This window comes from Lepidochelys olivacea (assembly GCF_965140295.1).
Source record: "Lepidochelys olivacea isolate rLepOli2 genome assembly, chromosome: 12".
In the NCBI taxonomy this organism is placed as follows: domain Eukaryota; kingdom Metazoa; phylum Chordata; order Testudines; family Cheloniidae; genus Lepidochelys; species Lepidochelys olivacea.
In genome coordinates this window covers 24,973,685-24,998,864 of record NC_140422.1, presented here as the reverse complement: position 1 = coordinate 24,998,864, position 25,180 = coordinate 24,973,685, and the positions used below count along the sequence as shown (strand labels likewise).

The following is a 25,180-nucleotide window of genomic DNA, read 5'->3' as shown; positions in this document are numbered from 1 at the left end:
AACTGCCCCAGAAATACCCATATTACAGCTGAAACCAACGATAGAAAGTTCCAGGCAGAAAGAAGAGCTCTGAGGAAGTACTGAAGGAGTGAAAAGAGGGGTTTATATATAAAGTCTCTAACCGAATTCCCCAGTAGACAAGAATGGCTCCCTCAAAGCTACTGGGGTTTTGTGGTGTGTTTTTTGTTTTTAATGAGCAGTTCATATTTAATTACTTGCTTACAATTTTCTGCTTTGCTGATGCATCCATCTCAGAAGAGACTTTATCAAATTAAAAATAAAAAAAACATATTTATTCAAAAAGAATCATTACTTTTTCTTCTCTGTTTCAGTATGTAGATCAGTAACATGCATTAAATATAATCTTGCACAGAACTTTTTTTAAAGAAAACAGAACAATATCCCTAAGAACTTTAATAATAATTGCTCAGCGTGTGCCACAACCAGACAAAACCCAGTAAATCCAGAGAGAAGGCTGGCACTCCCTAAATTCACCCACTTGGTTGTGTGGGGAGAGATGGAGCAAATGCAGTGTGTGAATTCAGGACAAGCATGTCAGCCTTAGCTTTGAATTTCCTGGCTCTGTTTGGTGAGCTCGATTTTATTTAGATCTGGGGAGAAGATTACACTTATATCCTGCAAACCCCAGCTTAAGGAGAAAAGTTTGAACTCCCCTCAAGGTGTGAAGCACAGGGCTCCCACCTCCTCTAGTCTTGAGCTTCAGTGCTCCCCCTCCCCTGGGCTGTGAAAGTGGAGAAGAGGAACAGGAACAATGTCACATGAAGGGAATGCTAACTACACTGCAACCTCGCTGCTTCCAGGCAGCTCCTCCAGCCTCAGCCTCTCTTTCTCTCTGGCTGACTTGGTTAAAATCATTGTTTGGCTCCAGCATTAACTACATTCCAGAGGGACGCAGCGCCCAGTCTCCTTCCTCGCATTCCTGCCCCACACAAAGGAGTCCCTCCCTCGCCTGGCCTCTGTGCATCTCTTCCAGCGCCACAAAGACCCTGGGAGCCGGGAGCTGCACTTGCCCCCAGGCTCGGAGTTTGTCCCCGGCGCTTGGTCTAGGTGCAGCTCTGCTGGGAAAGGGGAAGAAGGCAGGCAGCTCCTGAGTGCAAATTCCTCCGCGCAGCGCGCCATTGACTGGCCCGAGCAACTTATTTAAGGCTGGAAATTGACACACGGGGGCTTTTTCTTCTTGCCTCTCCTCGTTCCGCTCGGCGAGCGGGCCGGGCGACGGGCTTTGGAGCAGGGATGCCTTCCAGGTGACCTGGTGCACGGAGCGGCTGTGTCACCTGGCTGCAGAGCTCTGGGGCAGGGGAGCAGCCGGGGCAGAAAAGTGCCTTTCCCTGCTGCAAACTTCCCAGCCGGCGGCTTTCGTGGTGTGTCCGTCCCGTCCCCCCCCCGCCCCCCCAGCGCGGGGCCGGCGGAGCATGGAGAGGTACGAGGAGGACTTTGCCCGGGCCAGCAAGTTCATGGAAGATCTGTCCCTCTACGAGGCGGGCCAGGAGGGGCTGTACAGCGGCCGGGGCTGCAGCAGCAGGAGGGAGCTGCTGGAAGACGCCCAACGGGCCATCGCAGCCCACATGACGGCGGACCCGAGAGGCAAGAACATGAATGGCACCGTGGCCCCCCCGGGGGACGCCCCCGCCGCCTCCGGCAAAGGGTTCCAGGCTGCGGCCGCCCCCCAGTTCCGCTCGCTGAGCGCCGGCAGCCGCGGGGGCGGCCCGGAGCCGGGCTGCTGCGAGGACGGGCTCTGCACCCGCTCCGAGGTGGCGCTGCCCTGCTACGGCGGCTTCGCGGACAAGAGCCGGCGCTATTCCTCCGAGAGCGCCCGGCACAGCGCCGGCAGCGCCTGCGAGGGCGTCTACGTGCCCAAGCCGGGCGGCAGAGCCCACGCCGGGCCAGAGGGCAAGTACACCGCGGCCAGCCCCAGGGCCAGCCTGGCCTCCTCCTGCCAGGAGCAGCTCAGCCGCTTCTCCAGCCCGCGGTCCAGCCTGAGCAGCAGCGGCGCCCCGGGCTACGAGAAGTTCTCCAGCCCCCGGGCCAGCCTGGCGGTGCCCGGGCAGGAGAAATACACCAGCCCCCGGGGCAGCCTGGTGCAGTACGAAGGCAGCGCGCTGAGCCCCCGGTCGAGCTACGCCAGCACGGCCAGTGATACCAGCAAACACTCCAGCCCCCGGGCCAGTCTGAACAGCTACGACTGCGGGAGCAAGCCCAGCAGCAACCGCACCAGCGGCATCAGCATGGGCTACGACCAGCGGCACATCAGCCCCCGGTCCAGCACCGCCAGCCAGTACTCCTGCACCACCAGCCCCCGCTCCAGCTACTCGGACTCCCGCTACGGCCCGTCCGGGAATCCCGAGCTGGACGGGGCTGGCGGGCCTGGGCTGTCCGTGGTCAGCCCCAGGTCCAGCCTTTGCAGCCAGGACGGTCGGACAGGGGCGGTGGGGAACTGCAACCCGTCCGTGATCAGCCCCAGGTCTAGCATCTCCAGCCACAGCTCCAGAAGCTCCAGAGGCTCCATGAGCGCTTACCCGGAGCTCCAGCTGCCTTCGCCCCGCTCTTCCATGCTGGGACCAAGTTTACAGGAAGAAAATCCCACGCAGGAGCATGGAGATGCTTATCCCAGGCACGAGCAGCAGCATCCTGCTGCCGCCAACCCCGACTCGGCTTCAGGAGCGTTAGCATCCTACACCTACAGCCCAGCCAAAGGGTCCGCTGCAGCTCCCAAATTCAAGCTTCCGTATCAGGTCACCCCGTCCAGGGAGAGTGGACCCAGCCAGGCAGAGAGGAGGTTGGAAGCGTTGACGCTGGAGCTGGAGAAGGAGTTGGAGATGCACATGAAGAAGGAATATTTTGGTAAGTGGCATCCTCTTGCTTGTGCCTGGGAGTGCCTGGCCCTGGGGGGGGGAGGGGGGAGAGGGGATTGCATTGCTATGGCCACAGTCCGACAGCAGACTGGAGCCTGGAGTGTACCTTCGGCTCCACACGATGAGCGGAACTGCTTTAAAGTTGACTTGCTGTGTACATTCCACAAAGGCGTGGGGGGGGGGGGGGGAGAAATCCAGTCATGCCGTGATTTTTAACCAGCCGATTTTTAGAGTCTTGAAAGACCCAACATTAGAAGCATTAGCCTGTAAGAGTCAAACTATTCAAGATGATCCCTTATAAGACCTTATTTTTACTAACAGTTTTACCTGTAGGAAAATAGTCACTGACATTCATGGCCATTCTCTATGCAGGTTATTTACCCAGGAACATATTGTCAAAGTCTGCTATAGTCCAGAGCTAAAGGACCAATTTAAAAAAAAAAGTTTTCTTAATGGTATTCCTCTGGCTCTAGATTGCATTTCTCCTGATCCATTCCACTTGTTACACTAGATCTGTTTTTTTTTAAAAAGCTGCTTTTTATCCCATTCCTCTGTCAAAAATCTGTGGTTTGTTTGTTTTGGACCTTTTCCCCTTCTGTTTATCCCTTCTGTAGTTCATTTTCCTTGTTTTTCCCCTCTCTGGTGTGACTGGAAACAATGCACGAAGTATTATTGAAGCACCTGTTTGTGCCAGTGTGGTTTGGTGTGGTAGGTTAATTCTCTTTCCATTATAAACCAAACTTTTCTGGACTCCCTAACTCTAGCATACAAGTTAATGTAATCTGAAATAGATACGTCTGAAGTCTTTTGCCCAGTATTTTTGGTTTTTATAAATAATGGGCAACCTGGAGAAGCCAGTCTTAGTACTTGCTTCCATAAAATCTTTGCCCCGATTGAACATGAGAGATGCTCACAGGAGCCTCTGGCATGGATTGTTTCTGGCCTGCAAGGCCTTGCTTGGCTCTTCACAGCACACAAGTGTGACACAGCTTGGATTCACACCTAGAAAGCCAGAAGAGATGATTGGGGCGATGAGATCCTTTCCTGCCAGGCTGCACCTTGCCTGCATATGTTCTCCTTTCTTCTCTCTTTTTCTGTCTTTCTGAACAATAAAAGTGCTGTGAAACAAATGAATGCATTTTGCAGTGAGTCTGCAGTGTAAATTAAGACCATTTGGTATTTTTTTTAAAGTGAAAGGAAATAGCCAAGATATTTGCATTTGAAAGACAACTGCAGAGAGCTTGCAAATACTGCCCCATTCTCTGCAGGTGCTGGGGATCTCCCAATGCAGGCAAATGCGGTGTGGGGTAGGGAGGGAGGATTTTGGAAGATCTCATATAGACCACCGCATGCGCTCATTAGAGATCCAGTCCTGCAGAGGGTGCGCTGCTTGGTTGTGTATAGCAGGCTCCATGAGCGCTTACCCAGAGCTCCAGCTGCCTTCGCCCTGCAACTTGGAGGTGGGTCAGGGAAAGGCAAGTGGATGCACTGATGCATCCATCCGCTGGTCATTGCTCCCTGTGGAGCAGTGAAACAGATGCTGTGGCCTTTTAGGGGAAGGTTCCCCCCTCAGTGCCCTGCCCTTTTACTCAGACTGGGCGCAGAGGAGAGACCGACCTTACCTATTAGGTATGTTCTTTTTAGTTCATGTGAATGTTCTGGAGGAGCAGGATCCATTTTATTTTAATGGATTTAATGAGCATTTTGGATTGTGTGATAGAGTGTTCCACAGGAGAGGGAGGAGCCGAGAGAGGGACACTCATGGCCACAGCCCTGCAAGGGGTTGGAGTCCCAGTGAGGTGCTGGCTGGCACAGAAAAGGACCGAGAAGGGCAGCTGTGGTAGTTGAGAACATTCCAGAGCAGCAGGAAGGACCTGTCTTGCACAGATATTTATGCTATTTATAAATACATTGCTTTGTGGTTCTCAGACTCCTGTGAATTGAAATAGGAATTTTAATGCTGGTGAAACAAGAGAGAGAGCAATAGGAATTGGGTTAAGAGACACATGTAGGAGACAAAGATGGGTAGGAGAGCAGATTTTCATTCACTACATAGTTGTACAATACCTTCCATCTGGTTAGAAGTCTGAAGGGGCTACCACAATATAAACGATCATAATAATTATTCTGACTCATTAAGTAGCCACGGAAGCTGAATTGTGAAGTTAATTATCACACTAGGCAAAGTAATGTTTGTCTTGCAAATCTCAATGGATTTCAGTGGAAGTGTGAGCACTAAGATGCTTTCAGAGCAGAGGATATTAGCCTGATAGCCCTGGCCCTCTAAAAGCTGCCTTCTGGTGCAGTGAAGTGCATGGGAGTAACTCAGAGAGGATGGAAGAGTCCATTGGGAGACAGACTGGCACGGGGTGTGTGTGTGTGTGAGAGGGGCTCTATTCTACAACTTTTTAATTTACAAGAATTTGCCTGTCACAACTGTTGCTAGGTGCATGTATATTCTATAAAAACACGTTACAATATGCCCCAAAGATCAACAGACTGAGGCTCTGTCAGACAGATGGGAGAAGCACATTTCAGAGTTTAGGACCCTCTGTTAAGAATGTCCTGCCTCCATTGCTCAGAAATTCGTATCTAGGAGAGTTTGAAAACCTCCCAGCAGACCTTAACTAGTGCAATGGCACACAGAAATCTGTCTGGTAGCCAGATCGCACACCAGATAAGGTTTAAAACGGCATAGCTCAGATTATCAGTGTTCTGTAGCACCTATTTAATTAAATTACTGCTGTTTTTAGTAGGACTATGCGGGCTTGATCCTGGAGTTCTTTCTGAGTCAAAGCAAAGGGTGAGTTTTGCCTGAGCGAGCACTTCAGGGTTGCGCCCTGTGTGACTAAAGATTGAAAGGGTGAAGAGAAATATAATCAGAGCAGTACTAGGAGCTGCAAGAGGCTCAGAGTGATGGGGTAGGAAACGGTCTTCTTCTGATAGATATAATGGCTTGGCTAGTCACTTGGATACTGCTTAAGTGGTCTTTGGAAGCCTCTCCTAACACTCACGGCTAGTAAAGCAAAGGCAATAGAAATTCATTACTGCATTCAGTACTAAGCGTCTGGCATATACCCATATAAATGAACTTAAAGGTCTGGCTATCTAGTCACCGTAGCCTCTGTACCCAGATCAGTACGTAAAAGGAGCTTTCTATTAGGAAGTATCCGATTAGTCTGGAAGACCTTCAAACACCTGCAATATTTAGGCATGCTATAATTTTACCAGTAGAAATTGAAAGTGTTAACCCTAATAGTCTAACAAACAGGGCAAATGGTTTAAAGCTCCTTAACTGGATCAGCCTAAGTATCTAGTAAGTACATTTACATGTTGTGACATTGCTAATTTTAGTATCTTTCAACACCAGTCCTCATAACCTCTGTTCAAAATGAAGGCTTGTCTACATGGGGATGTTACATTGAAGTAACTTTAATTTATATGCCTGACGGTACCTTGTGTACAATCTTTTTTAAAGCAAATTATTTGGCATCTTTAGCTGCTGCAGCAAGGGTATGTCTATACTGCCCATGTTACAGTGCGGCCGCGGGAGTGCTGTGATGTGGATAGTGTACACACGGTTTATCGCCAGGGGAGAGCTCTCCCGATTATTTAAAAAACAACCCACCCCAAATGAGAGTGTCTATACTGTCACTTTTTAGCGCTAAAACTTTTGTCGCTCAAAGATGTGTTTTTTCACACCCCTAAACGACTAAAGTTTTAGCTTTGAAAGTAACAGTGTAGACTAATCCTCCTTGGGACAGGAGTAACTCCACTTTGCAGTGAGTTTGCTTTAAAGTTCAGATGATTCCATGACTCTGCTGCTGGCAGTCATCCCACTGCTATCGCACGCTGCATTGCTTCTCACCTGGACTGCTCTGTCTGTCTACTTGTATGGACACCACTACTCCAGGGTCATCTTGTCACTTCTCCTTTACATGCTGGCATTCAGTCAGGTGAGCCCCTTAATACCAGGTAATGGTGAGTTCACCCTTCCAGAGTCACGTCCTCACTATAGCAGCTGTGCCCTGAAGCCTCCACATGGATGCCTGCAGACCTCCTGGACTTGATTGCCCACTTTGGAGAGCTGCGTGTCCAGTCCCATCTGTCTCCAGAATGCAGGCATGTACAAGACCGTGTCAGAGCAAAGGAGGAAAAGGGCATGCCCGGAGCTAGTCCCAGTGCCAAGTCCAAGCAAAGGAGCTCCAGGAGAAGAACCTGAGGACAAAGGGCCAAGCATGGCCACTCTGGTAATGCTCCGCTACCTGCCCAAACTATGAGGGCCTGGATTATGTTTTTGCAAGCGATGCCAACACTATGCTCAAGAATTACGTGGTGGACAGTTTTCCAGAAGGCACCGCAGACAGCATGGCAAGCACCCTGGAGCCCATATAGACCATAGGGTCTGACAAGGAGCAGGTTTTTCTGGATGGCCAAGAATTGCGTGACCGTGTGGGGACAGCTAGACAAACTGCTGTGCAGACCTCTACTATCAGCCAGCCTGAAAACACGGCCGGGGGGAGCTGCTCAGGAAGTGTTGTGTGCTGTATTACAAGATAACAGCATAGGGGGACATACTTTTTGCTGGGTACTGGCTGTCTGCTGCCTTGTTAGGTGGGGCTAGAAGCCTCTCCCCACCTAATGGGTGTTTAACCCCTTCACGCCCGCACTGCACTCAATGTGGCATCTGCACCGGAGATGTAAAGCTATATACTTTTAGTTCCTGGCCATACCAATTTCCACACCCATCAGCCCCATTTGCCTCTATGCACCCTTCTCAAATGGCTGCTTGCTCTCCTTCCCTTCTCCCTGTTCCCTGCCACCCTCTTTCCTTCCCCACCCAAGAGAGCAGCAGCACGGGGGTTAAAACAATCAAAGGTGTTGCATAGCAGGCATGCTTATCATAATGGCAGACCTGGAAAGAGAAAAGAGCAACAGAAGATGTAATTTGGCTTCTGGTTCTATAAATATCCTCAACTTGAACTTGAACCCAAATCAGGCTTCACAGATGTTTCAAAATGCATAGGCAGTACAAGGCATTCGTGGGTATTTGACACTCTCTTGGATTCGGAACAATGATTGCAGAGTTCTGTTTATTTTGTAATGCACTGTATGGTGATCTGCCAGTGTCATAAAAGAGAACTTAAGGCACAGCTTGTATTTTGGCACATGCATTGCAAGGCAGTGCTGCTCCCCTAGGACTGACCATAGCTACCGTTTCCCTTCCACGCCTGCTGCAGATGGAGGGACACCATCCTGGCAAATAGCCACGCTGCATATCTTCCTGGTTTACCCTTTGTCTTTTTGGAACAAGACCCTTCTATGTCTCCTGAGGATTTGCCTCAGGGAACATCCTCCAACTTAGTTGGCCTGCAGGGGTGTATATGCAATTACTAACCTTCCCTCTGCCCACCTAAACCCACAGAGGTCCCTTACAAAGGGGAAATAATCTGGAATATGTCTAACCACCTTGAAGTGAATCCCCTCCCCGCACGGAGTGGGGAATGGCATTCCAAAATTGTGGGGAAAGCAACATTTTGTGATCGTTGGCATGGAGACTAGGAGTGGTACAATAAGTCCTTGTGCTTTACTGGTTTCTCTGATTTCCACGGCCCTGCTGAGAAGCTGACAAACCTTGGAAGGAAGGAAAAAAAGACGAGAGGAAACATTCAAGGTACTAGTGACTGCATCCTGACATGGGGCTGGGGAGGGATGGTTTCCAGGAGCAGTTGGAATGGAGGATATGGGTCTTGACAGGGACACAATGCGGAGGCAAATCGCTATGTGGGAGCATCTTTTGTTACAAAGGTCAAGCACAGCAGCCATCTTGGCAATGGCCTGCACACTATGGAGAACACATCAGACTGCGACCTCCCTTTCAGTCAGCCACTTTTCATGCTCTTCTCCCAGCAATCTAACTGGATGGAGAAGAAAAGGTGACTGCACCTTACCTGCAGGACTTTGTGAGCCTTCTGCATTTTGGGCATGCCACAGTTCTGTTGGTTTGAAGTCTGTACTACAGTCTTTATTCTTCTTTCTTTTCCATTCAAGCAGTGTTATTTATTATCTGTGCTATTGGAAAACTCAGTCACTTTTTTCTTTTGGTTCCACTCAGCTGAAAAATGTCATTATGAACAGCTCCCCCCATCTTTCATAGAACATCCTCCCACCCCCACCCCCACCATAGAGTCAATTCCTAATCAAATCGATACACAAGCACATTTCAGTCATTTCTTTGGTTACAGCACGTTCATTATTCACAACTACTCTCTAGCCTCAAAGTAAGAGCATAATGCATCCCTGACCCCATTTCCCTGGCCACTTGGGGCATTTGTCAGAGGCACCCTCTCTGGCTGTCCAGAAGGATCAGAAAGCCATTCCACATCCTGCTCCCGCCCAGACTCCCGCTCTTGGATCTCACAGATGGGTGCAAGAGAGAGAATCCCTTATCCCACGAGCCACATAATGAGAAGCATCCCGCCTTGCAGTCGTTCAAGCTCATGCTCCGCTGTCGTTCAGCAGCTGCTCAGTTAAACTGTTCCTTTCTCTTGTCAAGTGTCCAGTGAAAGGCTTCATCAGCCAGGGAAGCAGGGATAAATAAGCTGGGTCTCCCAAAATAATGGGAAGAATCATAACTCCATTTAATGTCCGTAGTGGTTCAGGGGAGCAAAAATTCCCTAGCTCAGTCCAGCAAATGGGCCTGATTCTCTAAAGAAACTGGTATCATGGACCTTTCCAGAGCTCACATTAATACTGGTGAACCTGCCACAATGGTCAGTCAGGTCTTGCAGCACCATGGAGAAATACCCCTTCCTGTTGTGTTTGGCCTGGTGTTAGCGGTAAAGAATAGGCAAGTGTCCCATCAATAGCCCCTGTACAGTTTGCAAACACCATCCGTGCAAAGCCACCAATAACCTTCTATTTATTGCTAAGTTTTATGACCCAGCCCAGCAGCACCTTCCCCAGGGCATCGTAAATCTCCATGACAGCAGCCCTAACACTTGATCTACCAATACCAACTTGATCAGCTGCTGACCAGTAGCACTTTAGGGGTGAGAGGCTGCCAGATGGGGCTAACAACATGCTAAGGAGAACTCTCACGCTGGTGTTCTGCCTCTCCAGCTCTTGGGTGAGTGCTGCACAGGTCTCTCGGAAAGTAGCCTTCTGCACTGTGAAGTTCTCCTGTCACTGCTGGTCAGCCCAGTTCTGCATCACTCTCCCATCCCACCAGTCTCTTCTAGTTGACCAAGTCCAGGAACATGGCTCCACTCAGTGAAGCTGCTCCAGATAAAGGCTCTGCAGAAGTAACTGCCCAATTTCACCCTCCTGTTTCTCCTCTGCTTGTAGCTCTATTGCATCTGAAGCCGCCCAAAGCCACTGAGCCACCCGTTCGGCTGTGTGGCTGCAATAGAATGCTTGTTCGCGTCAGTGACTCTCATGATTGCGACTCTCAGCAGTGTGTCGTCTGTGCTGCCTGACAGCCGCTGGAAAGTGCCAGTGGCAAAATTTGGATGAATTATGGAGTGCCAGGAGAGGAATCACGGGAGTTTGTTAGTTTGACCCACAAGTCCCACAATCCTTGTAGGCTGGGTAGACATTCTGAGAAAAATCCCAGAGCACAGGGCTGAGTGATGGAACATTGCACCATTGGATATCTACCCAGAATGCTGTGTGGTTAATTTGAACATATGCAGAGCTGTGTGGGCACAGTGATTAATAAGGACAGAATCTTAAGCCAGCATGATGAAGTTGTGGGGGTGCCTTTCAGTTCACATGTCTAATCAATGCAATTACAGCAAACAAGCTAGATCAATGTAATATTGCCAGGCAGACAAGCCCTAAGACACTTGTTGGTTTTTATTGTTCTTGTAATAGAAATCCGTATAACTAAGACAGTTGTATATAATCATGGTATATGTGGCATGTAACATGTACATGTGCAGGTACGTGTTCCAGCAGTGAGTCCATTCTCTTGAAAGTGCAGGCTGCAGTCTCCCTCAAATGATGGCTTAAATAGGGTCTCTCAGTCAGTGAGTAGTGTAATTTATGAATTTGTGATACAATGTTGAACAGAGCCACGGGGAATGTATGAAGCTCTAAAAACGTACTAAGACCACTAAGGTATTTGTTAGTTTGTATCTTCTGACAAATTTTAAACATTAATTTAGTATTTGTATATGTAGGTTTCAGAGAAGCAGCCGTGTTAGTCTGTATCCGCAAAAAGAAAAGGAGGACTTGTGGCACCTTAGAGACTAACACATTTATTTGAGCATAAGCTTTTCGTGTAGCTCACGAAAGTTTATGCTCAAATAAATTTGTTAGTCTCTAAGGTGCCACAAGTCCTCCTTTTCTTTTCTTTTCTTTTTTTTTTATATGTAGAGACATTTAAATGACATCAAGGAACTGATCTGGGGCCTCGGACTTGACTTGTTTGTGAACAGTTTTGTGCAGCCACACTTCCTTTTCACAGGCACCCGCATGCACAGGTATTAATGTGAAGAAAGCCTGCATGCACAAGTGGAGGCTAGGTTGAGACTAATAGTGGTATTCCAGCCCCAAATGTTGTTTGTAACTTACCAGCCCAATTTGTAAATCTGAATGAAATTTAAAGGAACTGGGCAAAAGGCTGCTATTAGTGCCCAGAACACTTCTGCTAAAATATTACTCTGCAGATTCTAATTTCTTAGGAAACTTTAATTATAAACTATTATGTCTCTCCTATTCCCACCAACACAGAAAGATAACAATTGATACACTATAGTTGTCTTTTTAAGCAAAATCAATTCTGGGGATTATTCTTTAATTAATCTTTTTTTATCCAGGGCATGAAAAATTCACTCTCCTTTGACTAGGAAGCTACCGGGTGAGTGCCATCAATGTCTACATAATCTAAGCATTCCTTTAAAAGAGTGTCTAGACATTATGGTTACAACAATAGCCTTCCGAACATAAATAAAGTGTAGAGCTGTGCCATGCTTTAAGCCTGTTGTAGCTCCAGTGCCTCTGGGTTGCTCTCAGCTTTGCTAAATTACAGCAGACTGAAAGTGTCTCAGTGCTGCTACTGGAAATCCTGTGGGTACCCATGAAACTGACCAGAATCGTGTCAATTTCATGCTGCCACCCCTTGGAAAGCTCTCAATAGTAGAGTTAGATCTGCTCACAGGAGAGGGCCCCAAAACAAGTAGATGCTGGATGGGGGGAAGCTGCAGCAGTGGTTGATTATCAGAGACCAACCATCACCACCGCATGAGAGTGTGAATGCTGCTTCTCTCTTCCAGAAGCCAGAAGGATGCTCACATTTATCAGACACTTTCTGCCTAGAGACAACAGAAGATGGAACCCAAAGTATGGCTCAGGGAGCCCCCTGATAGCAATCCCATTACCCTCCCCTTCATAGACAGTGGGGGTTAGAGGAGATTTGACTTTGCACCTAGGTGAGACTCCTGGGTTGGGAGATGGGGCTCACTTTAATTCCGGCCTGTGTCTGAGGGTGTGGATATGTAAACAGATGGGGCGAGGGTGTGTGAGGTGGGGTACATGGATCTAGATGGGTGGGAGAGAGGGGATGACTGATGGGCTAAGTTAGAAGAGAGAAGTAGGGTGAGTAGATAGAAAGAGTAGGGACACAGGGGAGGAGGAAGAGCACATAGCTCAAGGAAAGAGAGGGAAAGGGCTATAAAGATGGAGGGGGAGAGAAAGAAAAAAGGGCATGGGCACTAGAGACTGTGGGAAAGAAGTGGGATAAAAAGTAGAGTGAAGCTAGAAAGGAATAGAAGGGCTGAGGAAAGCAAGAGAAAGAGATGGTAACTTACTTTTAAAAATATATTCGTCAAGTGACCGTACTTTACAATTGACGGTGTATACTATAAATGGTGACAACTGTCATTCCTTTAAATTGCAGGGAGCTTGGCTTTGGGGGTGGGGTGGGGTCCACAGAGCAAGTATTTTTTCCTCTGTCCTAGTAAGCTTCCTTCTCACGAAAGCTTCTGCTCAAATAAATGGGTTAGTCTCTAAGGTGCCACAAGTCCTCCTTTTCCTTTTGCGAATACCGACTAACACGGCTGCTCCTCTGAGACTTCTCAGACTAGTGAGTAGGTCTGTCTCCAAGGCGCTTCCCGGGGAGTGAGTTAGTGTCGGTGGTGCCTTGTGGTTAAGGCCCTGAAGCAGGATGTGAGCAAGCTGGGTTCTCAGTTTTCTGGCTCTCTACCACAGACTGTCTGTGTGACCTTGGCCAAATCATTCAATCTCCTTGTGCCTCAGTTTCCCATCTGTAAAGTGGAGATAATTCCCTCCGTCACAGGGGCATTGTGAGACTAAATCGATTCGTGTTTGTGAAGTGCTCAGATACTACAGCAATGAGCACCCTAGAAAAGTCTACAAACAAAGTGTTTTTTAAAGCTCTGTGTACACTAGCAGTAAAGCTTAACTGGTTTTGTAATTGATTTAGTGCATCCGTGTCCCATGGCATGAAGAAGGCCAGATCCTATTTGCTGAGCAGTAATTGACTAAAACCATATCAGAGTCAGAATCCTGGTTGGGGTTCAGACTTCCCTGGGGGAGTCAGGAGGCAGAACACAGTTCTGGAACCCACTGATTGCGTGATTTATATTTTGAATGGGTATAATGTGGCTACAGAGGGTACTTCTAAGCCATAGTCACACATTGACTTAGGGCTTCTGATCCTGGGATTTGGATTCAGTACAGTTGACTGTGACTTGCATTTTATGGGCATGTGAGCTACCACGCTGAAAGTAAGTCTCGGTTTAATTCTTAGAATTTACACCCCCCCTTCTACTATCACCATATGGTTTGGAAATTCTACCAGCACACATGTCTGTGAGAACACCGTAGCTGATTTTCTAAGCCACATGATGATTCAGGCCATGTGTCAAAGGGGTGGGGGAATGAGGCATTCAGTCCTATAGATCTGAATTAAACACTTTCATTTATAGTTGAAATGTATATAGAGAAAGAAGTCTTTTCTGCTTGTCATTGACAATTAGTACCTTCAGAGAGAAATGAGCTTATAAAGACTGAAGATCAGTCCATGCTTCAGATTGCTTTGTTTTGGGATGTGTTAAGCCTCCTATGTTGTTGGTAATTCTGAAGTGACAAGTTCTTATGTATAAAACACTGAGGAATTTATTAGATCTGTTAATCTCTAGGACATAGTCACTAGTTTGAAACTAGATTCATATTATGCTCCTAGCTGATTTACAGTGTGTGTGGGGGGGAGTCAAATTCTTGGATATAACTTCAGACCCTTCTCTAGCATTCTCTGTTTAAAAACAAACAGCAGGATTCATCTTCTCAGATGGTCAAGGAAACATCTTAAGAAACATTTTAGCAGCTTAAGAAAGATTCGAAGTGAGGACTTTTTTCCATCCGAGTTTAACTCCTGTTGGCAGCTATTAGTATAGTCTTTGTGCTTGAGCCTCCTCAGAGATATGTAGGGGTATATAACCAGTGTGGTGTTAAATCACCTACCACACATTCACAGTTCACACACATTAGCAGTAAATCATTTTATGAACTACATGGCAGTGCCTAGCTGTGTATCTAAGAGTGGAACTTAGCCCCACATGAAAGAGCCACTGTCTAACTGGCTATATTTAATGTGTGAATAAAGCTGATACAGTTTGGAGGGAAATCTCTTCCAGATTGTACATTTCTATTTTCAGAAACAATAGCTAGTTTTTTATGTGTGACTCAGGTTTAAAAAAAATTGTGTTTTCCCCCATATGGGTTCTGCAGCAGCAGATAACTGACAGACCCTATATTCAGTGCTGTGCTAATATAATTGATGCCTATGATTAAGAACGAGGAAATAAACAGCCATGTTGATTTCAACTGCTATTAAAAAAAACACACCAGGATTTGCCAAATAATAAAATGACAATTTTGGCAAGAGAAGACATTTTTATTTTCAAGTGTCTAGAAGGATTTTGCAAACAAAAATCAAACTATAATGGCAGTGAGCCAAAATCTGAAATGTACCTGGGTAAAACTCCCATGTACTTCAGCTGGAGTTTTGCCTGAGTAAATAGTGAGTTCAGAACTTGGCCTAGTAACAATTTTACATCCCAAAAGGTATGAAAGGACTGCACTCGACACCATCTGTTCGACCCTGCAACAAAGTTATTGCATTATATTTTTCACCCACTGTCCCATCCTTCTCTGCAAGAAGTGAGCCATAGTGCTCTGTTTCCTCAACCTCACTGTGTTTAAGGTGGCTGTGTTCATTTCCTGGGAAACATACAGTGTCCTGTTTGTGCTAGGTTGAGATTATGACCTTTTTGCATACGATGAGAAAGCAGACTGCATTAGTATGAATCCGATGTTCCAAGGCTGCCATTTCTTAGTTATTGGGATTCTTTTATCTCCTATTCTGCTGTTCCATGTCTCAGCAGGGAAATGTGGGGTGGCTGTATTGGAGTAGATCTTTCGGTAAATTGCAGTTAGCCTCTTTCAAAGCACATGTGATTTATTTTGTAGGGTTTAATGATGCAACAGTTCTGCCTTCTGAATTCATTTGGGTCCAATACTGGTTTTTAATTTGTGGATGAAGAGAACGAATGTCATTTAAAATTATATAATACAGTATTTGACTTATGCCAAACCGTAGATAAAAAGTTTGTGATGACTAGAATTGGTAATAAATTACACAGAGCAAAACTGAAACAGCATAAAGGAATTCACTGAAATGGTTGGTGACTCTAAGCATTGTTAGTAGTTTAAGAAGGCATTTGCCATTCATGTCAGAGCACTGCATTTAACTGCCTGAAATGTTCAAGTTCTAACAGGAAATAGGTACCTAAAACCTGTGTGATGTGGCATCCCTTGGAAATACCCCAAGGCCATGAGCTACTCCTTTTGAAGTCAGTAGTGGAACTCCTATTGACTTCTTTGGGAGTGGGATCAAACGCCAAATGCTGACAGACTTAAAGATTTGCTAATAATTACAGAAAGAAAAGGAGTACTTGTGGCACCTTAGGGACTAACAAATTTATTTGAGCATAAGTTTTCGTGAGCTACAGCTCAAATAAATTTGTAAGTCTCTAAGGTACCACAAGTACTCCTTTTCTTTTTGTGAATACAGACTAACATGGCTGCTACTCTGAAACCTAATAATTACAAGTGACTGAATTATGCAAACGAATGTCCAGGAGCATTTGGTTGAATTTTGAATTGAACTTGCCCTGTGCGCCTTTCATCAAACCTTTGAGCAATGCAAATGTTGTGGGAAGCAAATTTCATCAATTACACGCTCATCCAACTGGTGAAGCAGAAAGAATGCCACGTGACTTTACCAGGCCAACTGCAGCTGAGCAACACAGCTCCAAATTAGAATGTTCAGGGTTATCTGAGAGCAAAACATAAAAACATATTTAATCTCATAGCACATGTGAGGAAACTGATCTTTTTGTGGAAAATTCATGAAGAGAGAAAAGTTTGAAACAACCATATTGTTAACTGTGGATTATACACGCACTTCTCCTAGTAATGTACATAAGAGCCTAGTCCCCCAAAGCCCCACAGATGTATTTTCACAGTACCATCTCTCTTCCTGATTTCTGGCATTGGCTTGTGTGCTGTATTCTTTGTCTACTTCGGTCCTTCCCCAACCCCCAGCAAGGTTTTTCCTCCTTCCTGTCCTGCAGTGAAGTCACAAGGCCAGAATTTTACTTATCCTGTTTTGCAGGTACAGTTTTGTGCCCCCACTTTTGAACTGATAAGGATTTTGGGTGCAAACATCAATAGTTAGGCATCTTATACCAAGAGTAGGCACAGTATTTCCAGGGAGCAGTGCAAGTTTAAGCTGAATGCCATCTCATTTTAAAAAAAAAAATCCACCACCTTTTTGGTGTCCTTGTTTCTGTACTTTAGCAGATGTTTCTTCTGCAATGCATGCTACATTTTTCACTACAGTTGATTTAACTCTATCATGCTTTGTTTTAATTTTTGATCAGCATAACTCAGCAGTGCCTTGCTGATCATCTGAAATCTAAGACAACAGCATAACAGGACATTCAGTACTATAATGGTTTGCAGTGCAGCAAAGCACGGCATTCTCTTCCTACTGGAAAATTTCACTTCTGCTAAAACCTAATCTCAGATTTCTTTGGAATGGTTTTATTAAATCAGTAATGTCATCACTGATGTGTGCCAGCAAACTTTTAGAAAAGACCCTATGACTCATAAGGGAAAAATACCAACCATCAATGTGGTTTCATTTAGTGATCAACCACAAACTACTGTATTTATCTTTTTTCCTAAACAGTCTCAATTGATAAATATCTCTGATTATATGAAACATTCATATTGTCTGAAGTTAAATATGGATGCAGCTAATAAGCAAATTATCTGGCTAGTCACTGTTCAAACTGGGAGCAAACCCAAATTGGTTACGAACACGTAGACCGGTACAGCTTCCTTGATCACTGTGACCAGAGTTTTTTTTTGTCTGGGAGCAGAGTTAGAACAATATTATCAAACATGAATAGACTATTTGGAGCCCTGTCTCTGTAAGAAAATTAAACTTGCTGAAAATGGTTTTCCACAATGATGCCCTGTGGATTTATTTTGAAAATGGGGAAAGTGCTAAGTGTAGATTGGGCAAAATCATTTTCAATACCATTTCACAAAGTGGGACTGGGATTTGGTGGGAGTGATGAACCTGATCCATCCTAGTGTAGACAAGATTGAGGGTGCATAACATGTTCCTATGGCTTTCATATCTGTCAGCAATATTTGAATGAGGGCAACCTTACTTATGTTGCCAGGGTGTTGTGGGGATTAATTCACTCATGTCTGTAAATGCTTTCAGCTCCTCAGAAGGCACTGTAAAAATGCAAAGTGTATTAATATTGCAGCTATGATTAATATGCCAAATAGCCATGTAGTGCACAAGGTAATGGCTAGCTATGTTTTTGTGTGTGTGTTTTAATAGCTTGTCCATAGTGGTCAGATTTTCAATTCAAAAGTTTACAAATGTTACCATTTTTGTGGAAAGTTGAGCTACTGGGAATTTTCTGAAACATTTTTGTAGCCCTACAAACTTTTGCTTAATTGGCAAACATTTTCACTGCAGGCACCGCAGAAATTCTGTAAAGTGAAAACAAGCTGTTTTCTCTCTTTTTATATGGTTACTTAAAAAAAAAAAAAGAGAGAAAAGCTGTCCTCAGATACAGTTTGAGCCCTTCAGGTGTGGGCCATTTAACAGTCACACTGATTCATGGCATCCATGGATACCCCATGGCCTCTCTCAAGCATGGGAAACACCCATCCTTTCATTGCCTGGGCACGTGGAAAGAAAGACAGGATTCAAGGGATGTGGCTTAATTAGGCCACAACTTTATTATTTAACTCATCTGGGAACTAACAGGGAGTAGTTCATACAGTGCAGGTCATGATTCCTTCCTTAATCATTTCCACCTAGCGGGGGGTGGTCATCAGCCTCCCCAACTCTAGAGCTGGTCCCAACCGATTGCTGGACCCCCACTGCTCTATACCCATATTGAGGGGGAAGGAGCTATAAGCAGGGAATTCTCTCCCAGCTGTTCCAGACATTAGGAGATCCAACTCCTTCCCCCAGAACTCTTAAGGGGATGCTTTTCCCTGAGCCCACTTCCAATCCAGTTTATCTGGGAACTGGCGCCCCCTATGGAATGAGTGCCTGCACTGGGCATCTGCCACCTGCTGCATTGTGACCTCTTGAACCTTACTTAACTCCTGATATACACCACCAGGTCCTGGAGCTGCTGCAGGGAAGGTGAAAAACCCCTCCCTTCCCTGGCCATTCTGATGGTGAGGGAAAAATCCCTTCCCAGTCCCAAATGAGGCAAGGAGCACAATGCCCACAGCAGACCAAACCCCCCGCCCTCCAGGTCCCTTCCCAGCCATCTTCTTCCCAATTCCCAAGGGTGGGGGGGACCTTAAAAGAGCCTCCACTCTTTTTTTCCTGCCAGTCCAGACGAAGTGCCCCTGCCTTGTCTGCATCTTCTCATCTGTTACAGACCCATTCCTGTTCATAGTTAAGGAGTACTTCTGGCACCTTAGAGACTAACCAATTTATTTGAGCATAAGCTTTCGTGAGCTACAGCTCACTTCATCGGATGCTCACGAAAGCTTATGCTCAAATAAATGGTTAATCTCTAAGGTGCCACAAGTCCTCCTTTTCTTTTTGCGAATACAGACTAACACGGCTGCTACTCTGAAACCTGTTCATAGTTAGTGCACTGACAACTCTGACATCATCAATAGAGCATGGAGTGGGACTAAAATGGTTTGATGGTAATAGGTGCTGCAGCTGGCTTTCTTCTCCATTACCGTGAGGATTCTGGCCTCCATTGCCACAAGGAGCATCAGTAACAAGGTCACTCTTGAACTTGGGTTTCCATTTTGTCAACAGGAGCTGTTGTCAATCCCAAATGATCCATGGAATTTTTGTGAATTACAACAGAAATAACATTGTGAATGTTCTGAGCTAAATCTTTGATCATTTGAGACCTGCATGCATGCCCAAAAATTAGGTACACACATCTACACTGCATTTGCACATGCAAGCCAGGTCATCACACACACAACATTCCATTTACAAGCCTATCTGGGAGTTTTGCACCTGCAGATGCATGTGAAAATGGATGGAATTTTTGGGCATAGCCAGCTGCATTCTGAACATTTGGCTATAGGGTTTAGTATCTCAAAGATGTTATGAAATGCAATGTTTGTTTTATACAACCTGAAATGTACCTTGCAGCTTTGTCAGCATTTGAAATAGGGGTATTTGAGGGGACAATAGGAGCAGTGTGTCAAGTTCTGCTCGTATTTTATACTAGTGACACTGATGGAGTTGCACTGATATAACTAACCAATTTATTAGAGCATAAGCTTTCGTGAGCTACAGCTCACTTCCTCAGATGCATATCGTGGAAACTGCAGCAGGCTTTATATATACACAGAGAATATGAATATTCTCTGTGTATATATAAAGCCTGCTGCAGTTTCCACGATATGCATCTGAGGAAGTGAGCTGTAGCTCACGAAAGCTTATGCTCTAATAAATTGGTTAGTCTCTAAGGTGCCACAAGTCCTCCTTTTCTTTTTGCGAATACAGACTAACACGGCTGCTACTCTGAAAACTGATATAACTAAGAGCCATACTTTTTAACACCATTGAAATGTACTGGAACTGGAGAGCTTCTGCAGAGACGTTCTGTGGAAAGTGCTATTTTGCTAAAATAAAGCAAAATGTGGACAGTCCCTCCTGAATTGGGACAGTTGGAATTTAGGCTTTTAGAGCCCAATCCTGCATCGTGGAAGCCCATGGAAACTTTGCCAATGACATTAGTGGGCATAGAATGAAGCCTTTAAGGAGCATATGTTCTTGCTCCTTGTGTAGAATTCCTCCTGAGATCCATTTGTGTGTGCAGAGCAAGTCTGAATATCCCCCAGAGCAACTGATTAGAAACGAAACATTGAGGTGATCTGATTAAGGGAACGTCTACACTGGAGCTGGAGGAGTAATTTCCCGCTCAGATAGACATACCTGTGCTAGTTCTAACTGAGCTCTTGTGGGTTGCACACACTAAAACAATAAGTGTGGAGAGACTAGCTGCCCCAAGTACAGTCCCTTCCAAGATGCTACATATTTACTAGCAGTAGTGGGTATGCCTTCCTGCTGCCCTGGCTACGCTTCTATTTTTAGTGCGCTCGCTTGATTTGTTCTAGAGCAAGTATGGCTACTCAAGCTGGAAATTACACCTTCCAGCTCCACTGCAGACATACCCTTGGAGGAGTAGCTTAATATATAGAGAGTGGACTCTAGTCTTGTCTTTGGATTCCAAAGAAACATTGCTTACTTTACCTGGCCATTTGCTATCTAGCTGCTTGCTCAGCTGTTTTTGCCATTGACTTCAACAGGAGCAGGATTTGCTCCCTCAGTTTACACAGAATCCATCATTAAATCACTTGCACCCCCCAAGGAATATTCAATTTCCTTTTAAAGAACCAAGAAAAATGGAAAGAAGCAAAACCTTTTCTAAGAAGAGCATTGGAACCTAGAGTTATACAAAATTGCTACTTCTTCTCCTGGACAGTTGGAAAGAACAACAGTTGAGTCAATGCTGATGCGTCTGTTCCTTTCGGAAAATGTTTATCCTAGAGCTGTGGCAGTTGACATGTTTTTAACCTTTTGAGGGTTGCACAACCTTCAGGAGCAGAATGGGGAAATAGCTAATTGCTCAGAGGCAAAAGAGGAGTTTTAATGAATGGCAGTCATGCAACCCTTCATGCCAAGCAGTTATTCCCCATAATTGGTGTGCTGGCCATTCGTTAATCAGGGCCATGTTTTCCAGATTTAAACACTAGAGAGAAAACAGTGCTATACAACCGGCACGTGTATTAGATTCCAAACTTGGAGCTGGTCTGAGAAATCAGCATCTAATTTTTTCCATAATCTATTCAAGCACATATTGTTGGTATCCTTAGAAACAGATTTGTTTTACCTAGTCCTTCACATAAATCACAGAGACAGTGCAGGTTGTTTTCCCCTCAGCTTCAGCAGTGTAAATCAGGAATAACCATTTAAATCCATGGAGTTATTCTGTTGTAAAACCAGTGTGACATGAGGATTGGGCCATGTTTAGCTTTAGTGCCCTAGGTGGGAAAACGTGTTGAAAGATCGGATTTTCTTGAGTCACATCTCATACTGTGATACAACTGATTTTGTGCTGCATTTTGCTGTGCAGCTTCCAGAATCTGCTCACTATGATACTACAGAACTACCCTGTTGTATAATACTTAAGGCAAACTGCCTCATTTAGACCACTTCTATTCTGTTCTGAGTATCTTAACTTTTAAGTAACTAATCAGTTTTATTCCTTGAATTGATACAAAAAAGCAGTTAAAGGGACACTGAACACTTCAATCTCTCTGGTCACGTGATTACAGACATGAAAGTTGCGATATTACAACAGAAAAACTTCAAAATGAGACTCCAGCCAGAGACTGTTGAATTGGAATTCATTTGCAAATTGGATACAATTAACTTAGGCTTGAAAAGAGACTGGGAGTCATAAGTCATTAGTCATTATGCATTATGTCATTATGCAAGGTAACCTATTTCCCCTTGTTTTTTCCTACCCCCTCCCACCCCAGACGTTCTTGTTAAACCCTGGATTTGTGCTGGAAATGGCCCACCTTGATTATCATACACATTGTAAGGAGAGTGATCACTTTAGATAAGCTATTACCAGCAGGAGAGTGGGGTGGGGGGGAGAGAAAACCTTTCGTAGTGGTAAACACCCATTTTTTCATGGTTTGTGTGTATAAAGATCTTCTGTACTTTCCACAGTATGCATCCGATGAAGTGAGCTATAGCTCATGAAAGCTCATGCTCAAATCAATTGGTTAGTCCCTAAGGTGCCACAAGTACTCCTTTTCTTTTTGCGAATACAGACTAACACGGCTGTTAGTCTGAAACCTGTCAAAATGAACCGACCTGCAATTGGAACGAATATAAAATAACATTAAAATAACAATCCTGATTCATGTGTATATATATAAGGGCTACAGTCTAGCAAAACTCCCAGCTTCTCAGGTATGTCTGAAGTATAGCTGCACAGTTGTGGAACTGCAGCTATGCTGCTGTAGTGTAGATGCGTTGGAAGAGGTTTTTCTGTCCATGTAGGAAATGCACCTCTCTGCAGGGTAGTAGCTAGGTAAACAGAAGACTCCTGTGGGGACCAGGCCCTATATGGATACCTGATGAATGGCTAGTTTGTTTGCAGTCACACCCATGCACACAAGCCTTGGCCCTGCACTCTGCTGACAAGCAGGCAGCTTTTTGGGAATGGGATGTGCAAGAGGTGGAGATTTGTAAATGTGTTAAAAGTGCTTTTCAGACAAAAGGGGAAGGTGCCAGTTTCACAGCCCTGCAGAGGGAAAGCCTGCATCTTGTTGTTTTAATGATTGAAGCCCTAATGTTGCTCAGCATCACAATGGCCCTGTGCGCCCTCAGGACTTATACTACCCAGTGTCTAGTAAAGTGGTCATGATAGGGGTAATGGGGTTACCCAGAGTATTATGGGACGGAGCCATGCCCCATTCCTCCCTTACTTCCTGTTTGCTTAGTCAGTAGGAGCCCTCCCCGTCCCCATTGTGATACAGTTGGAAAAAAGTGTCATGGGCTCAGCCTCCAGTCCTGTAAATAGATGGACTTCAGTTGCATTGAGTAGGCCCTTTACAGAACAGTGAGTATGTGAAATCTGTGCTAGAACGGGCAGCTCACTGGCTCTGCAATCTTCCTTACACTGTCCCCAACCCTTATCTGCAGGTGCCACCTCTGCTACAGAGAAAATCCAGGCCTAGATGGCTAACATGGGAGCTGATGTAATGTTAACGTCTGTTTACTAGGAAATGGACTGGCACCACCAGTTCATTTTGCACAGATCAGCTACCAAATGTTAATGCCTTTTGGGGGCCTGATCCTGCAATCTTCTCTGATCCCCTAATCCGATATATAATACTTCCGGGGGAGCGAGGAATGCAGGATCTGGCCTAGAGTGGAAAGGGTGTTTAGCCCATTCCCCAGTCTCCCACCTTATGTAAGCGTCATTACTCCCAGAGTAACTTTGCCCTATTGACCGGGACACTGTCCCTTTATCTGGGGTACATCAAACACTAAATTTTCATATGTGCACATTTTTATTAGGCCTAGCTATTCTCACATGCTGTTTCTGTAGCATCAGAGTACTGCGTCTGTATTTTGGTGGATGATATATGATGTGTTTGGAGTTCTTGCAACAGCACTTCAGGGAATTGCAGTTTTACTGTGGACATTTTGAAGTGCTTGATACAAATTTCAGCCAAGTGGTGCCAAAAATAAATGCTCAGATCACACATTAAAATTCTGGAAAAGGAGAGAAATCAACAATTAAACAATTATGATATGTTTAATGGAAACACAGATGGTCACATTAGTCATACTTAGCAAGGCTCCCACTTCAAGCTACACTAAACTTAATGGAGTTGATTCTGTTCTCTAATAAAACAAACTCCACACAAGGTACCAACTTATTAAACTTTTATTTTGAAATTGCAGCTCTGATTTGGTAAATTAAACCAGACCTCCCTAATTGCTGACAGTCCCATTCTTGTGTCGTTGGGGCTAGTTAGAGTTGTTTTTGGGTCAGTCTTAAAACGTTTTTGTTTCTTTGTAAAAAGAAAAGGAGGACTTGTGGCACCTTAGAGACTAACCAATTTATTAGAGCATAAGCTTTCGTTATTTATTAATAATAAATTAATAAATTGGTTATGCTCTAATAAATTGGTTAGTCTCTAAGGTGCCACAAGTCCTCCTTTTCTTTTTGCGAATACAGACTAACATGGCTGCTACTCTGAAACTTGTTTCTTTGTGTTGCACTATGAGAGATAAGGGAATAAGTTAAACTTGCCCTTCCATCTTATCTTTAACCTTCTTTTCTGCCATGCCTGCTCACTCCATTTCAGTATGTGGATATACATCTGGCTAGATATACAGAGTAATCTGGTATGAGATTACTCTCTGCTTTCAGGCTTTGGTGGGAAAATCTATGCTTTGTTTTTGTCTGAATAGTTGGTATCTTGACAGATAGACATAATGAGTTCCTAAAAATTACTACACCTATAACAAAGAGCAGATGGAGCAGATGATGTAAATAAGAGAATTATGATGCATTAATAAATTCATCTGCCCTGTCTATGCTGATACTGTACAAAACTGGCTATCGGCTTTAGGTTATCTAATCATTCCCTGCCTTGACAGGAGATGAATTTGAATACCAAGACGACTCACCCTTGAGAAATCCAGGATCACACTGATTCATGAACACTCCCTTAGTGCCTGTTTGAATGGTGCGGGTCCTGAGCAGCTGTAAATCAGTGTGGCTCCATTGTGACTTAATTTACAGAAGAGACCAGCAAACGTCTGCTTTTCTTTTATGTTCTCATTGCTGGAGTGGTTTGTTTGGTTACTAAGGCCAGATCTCCAAAGGTATTTAGGCTCCTAACTTCCATTGATTTCAGTGCAAGTTAGGAGCCTAAATACCGGCTGGGCCTAACCTTTTACTACAGGTTAGAAGAGGGTCTCACGCTTCATTGCATCTGTAGACTTAACTCATTACCCGCACCAGGAGCATCTTGCATTCCTCCATTTGCCCCACCCACCCCACCAGCTCCCTGCACGCCTCCCTCCCATTCCCCTGTATTTCAAGGACTCCCTGCAGCCTTCTCTCCTCCCCCCGCCCCTTGTGCCAGGGGCTCTGTGT

At 45.1% G+C, this 25,180-nt stretch overlaps 1 protein-coding gene across 1 annotated transcript in view; it reads left to right on the top strand.

Annotated features, from left to right (window-relative positions):
• Window positions 1–331: 331 nt before the first annotated feature.
• WTIP (WT1 interacting protein) overlaps window positions 332–25,180 on the top strand; it is a 114,042-nt gene continuing 89,193 nt past the window's right edge. Inside the window, exon 1 of the mRNA XM_084644242.1 lies at window positions 332–2,862. Within this exon, the coding sequence (XP_084500368.1) occupies window positions 1,434–2,862 (1,429 nt within the window). The 5' untranslated portion in view covers window positions 332–1,433. The remainder of the gene's footprint in view (window positions 2,863–25,180) is intronic.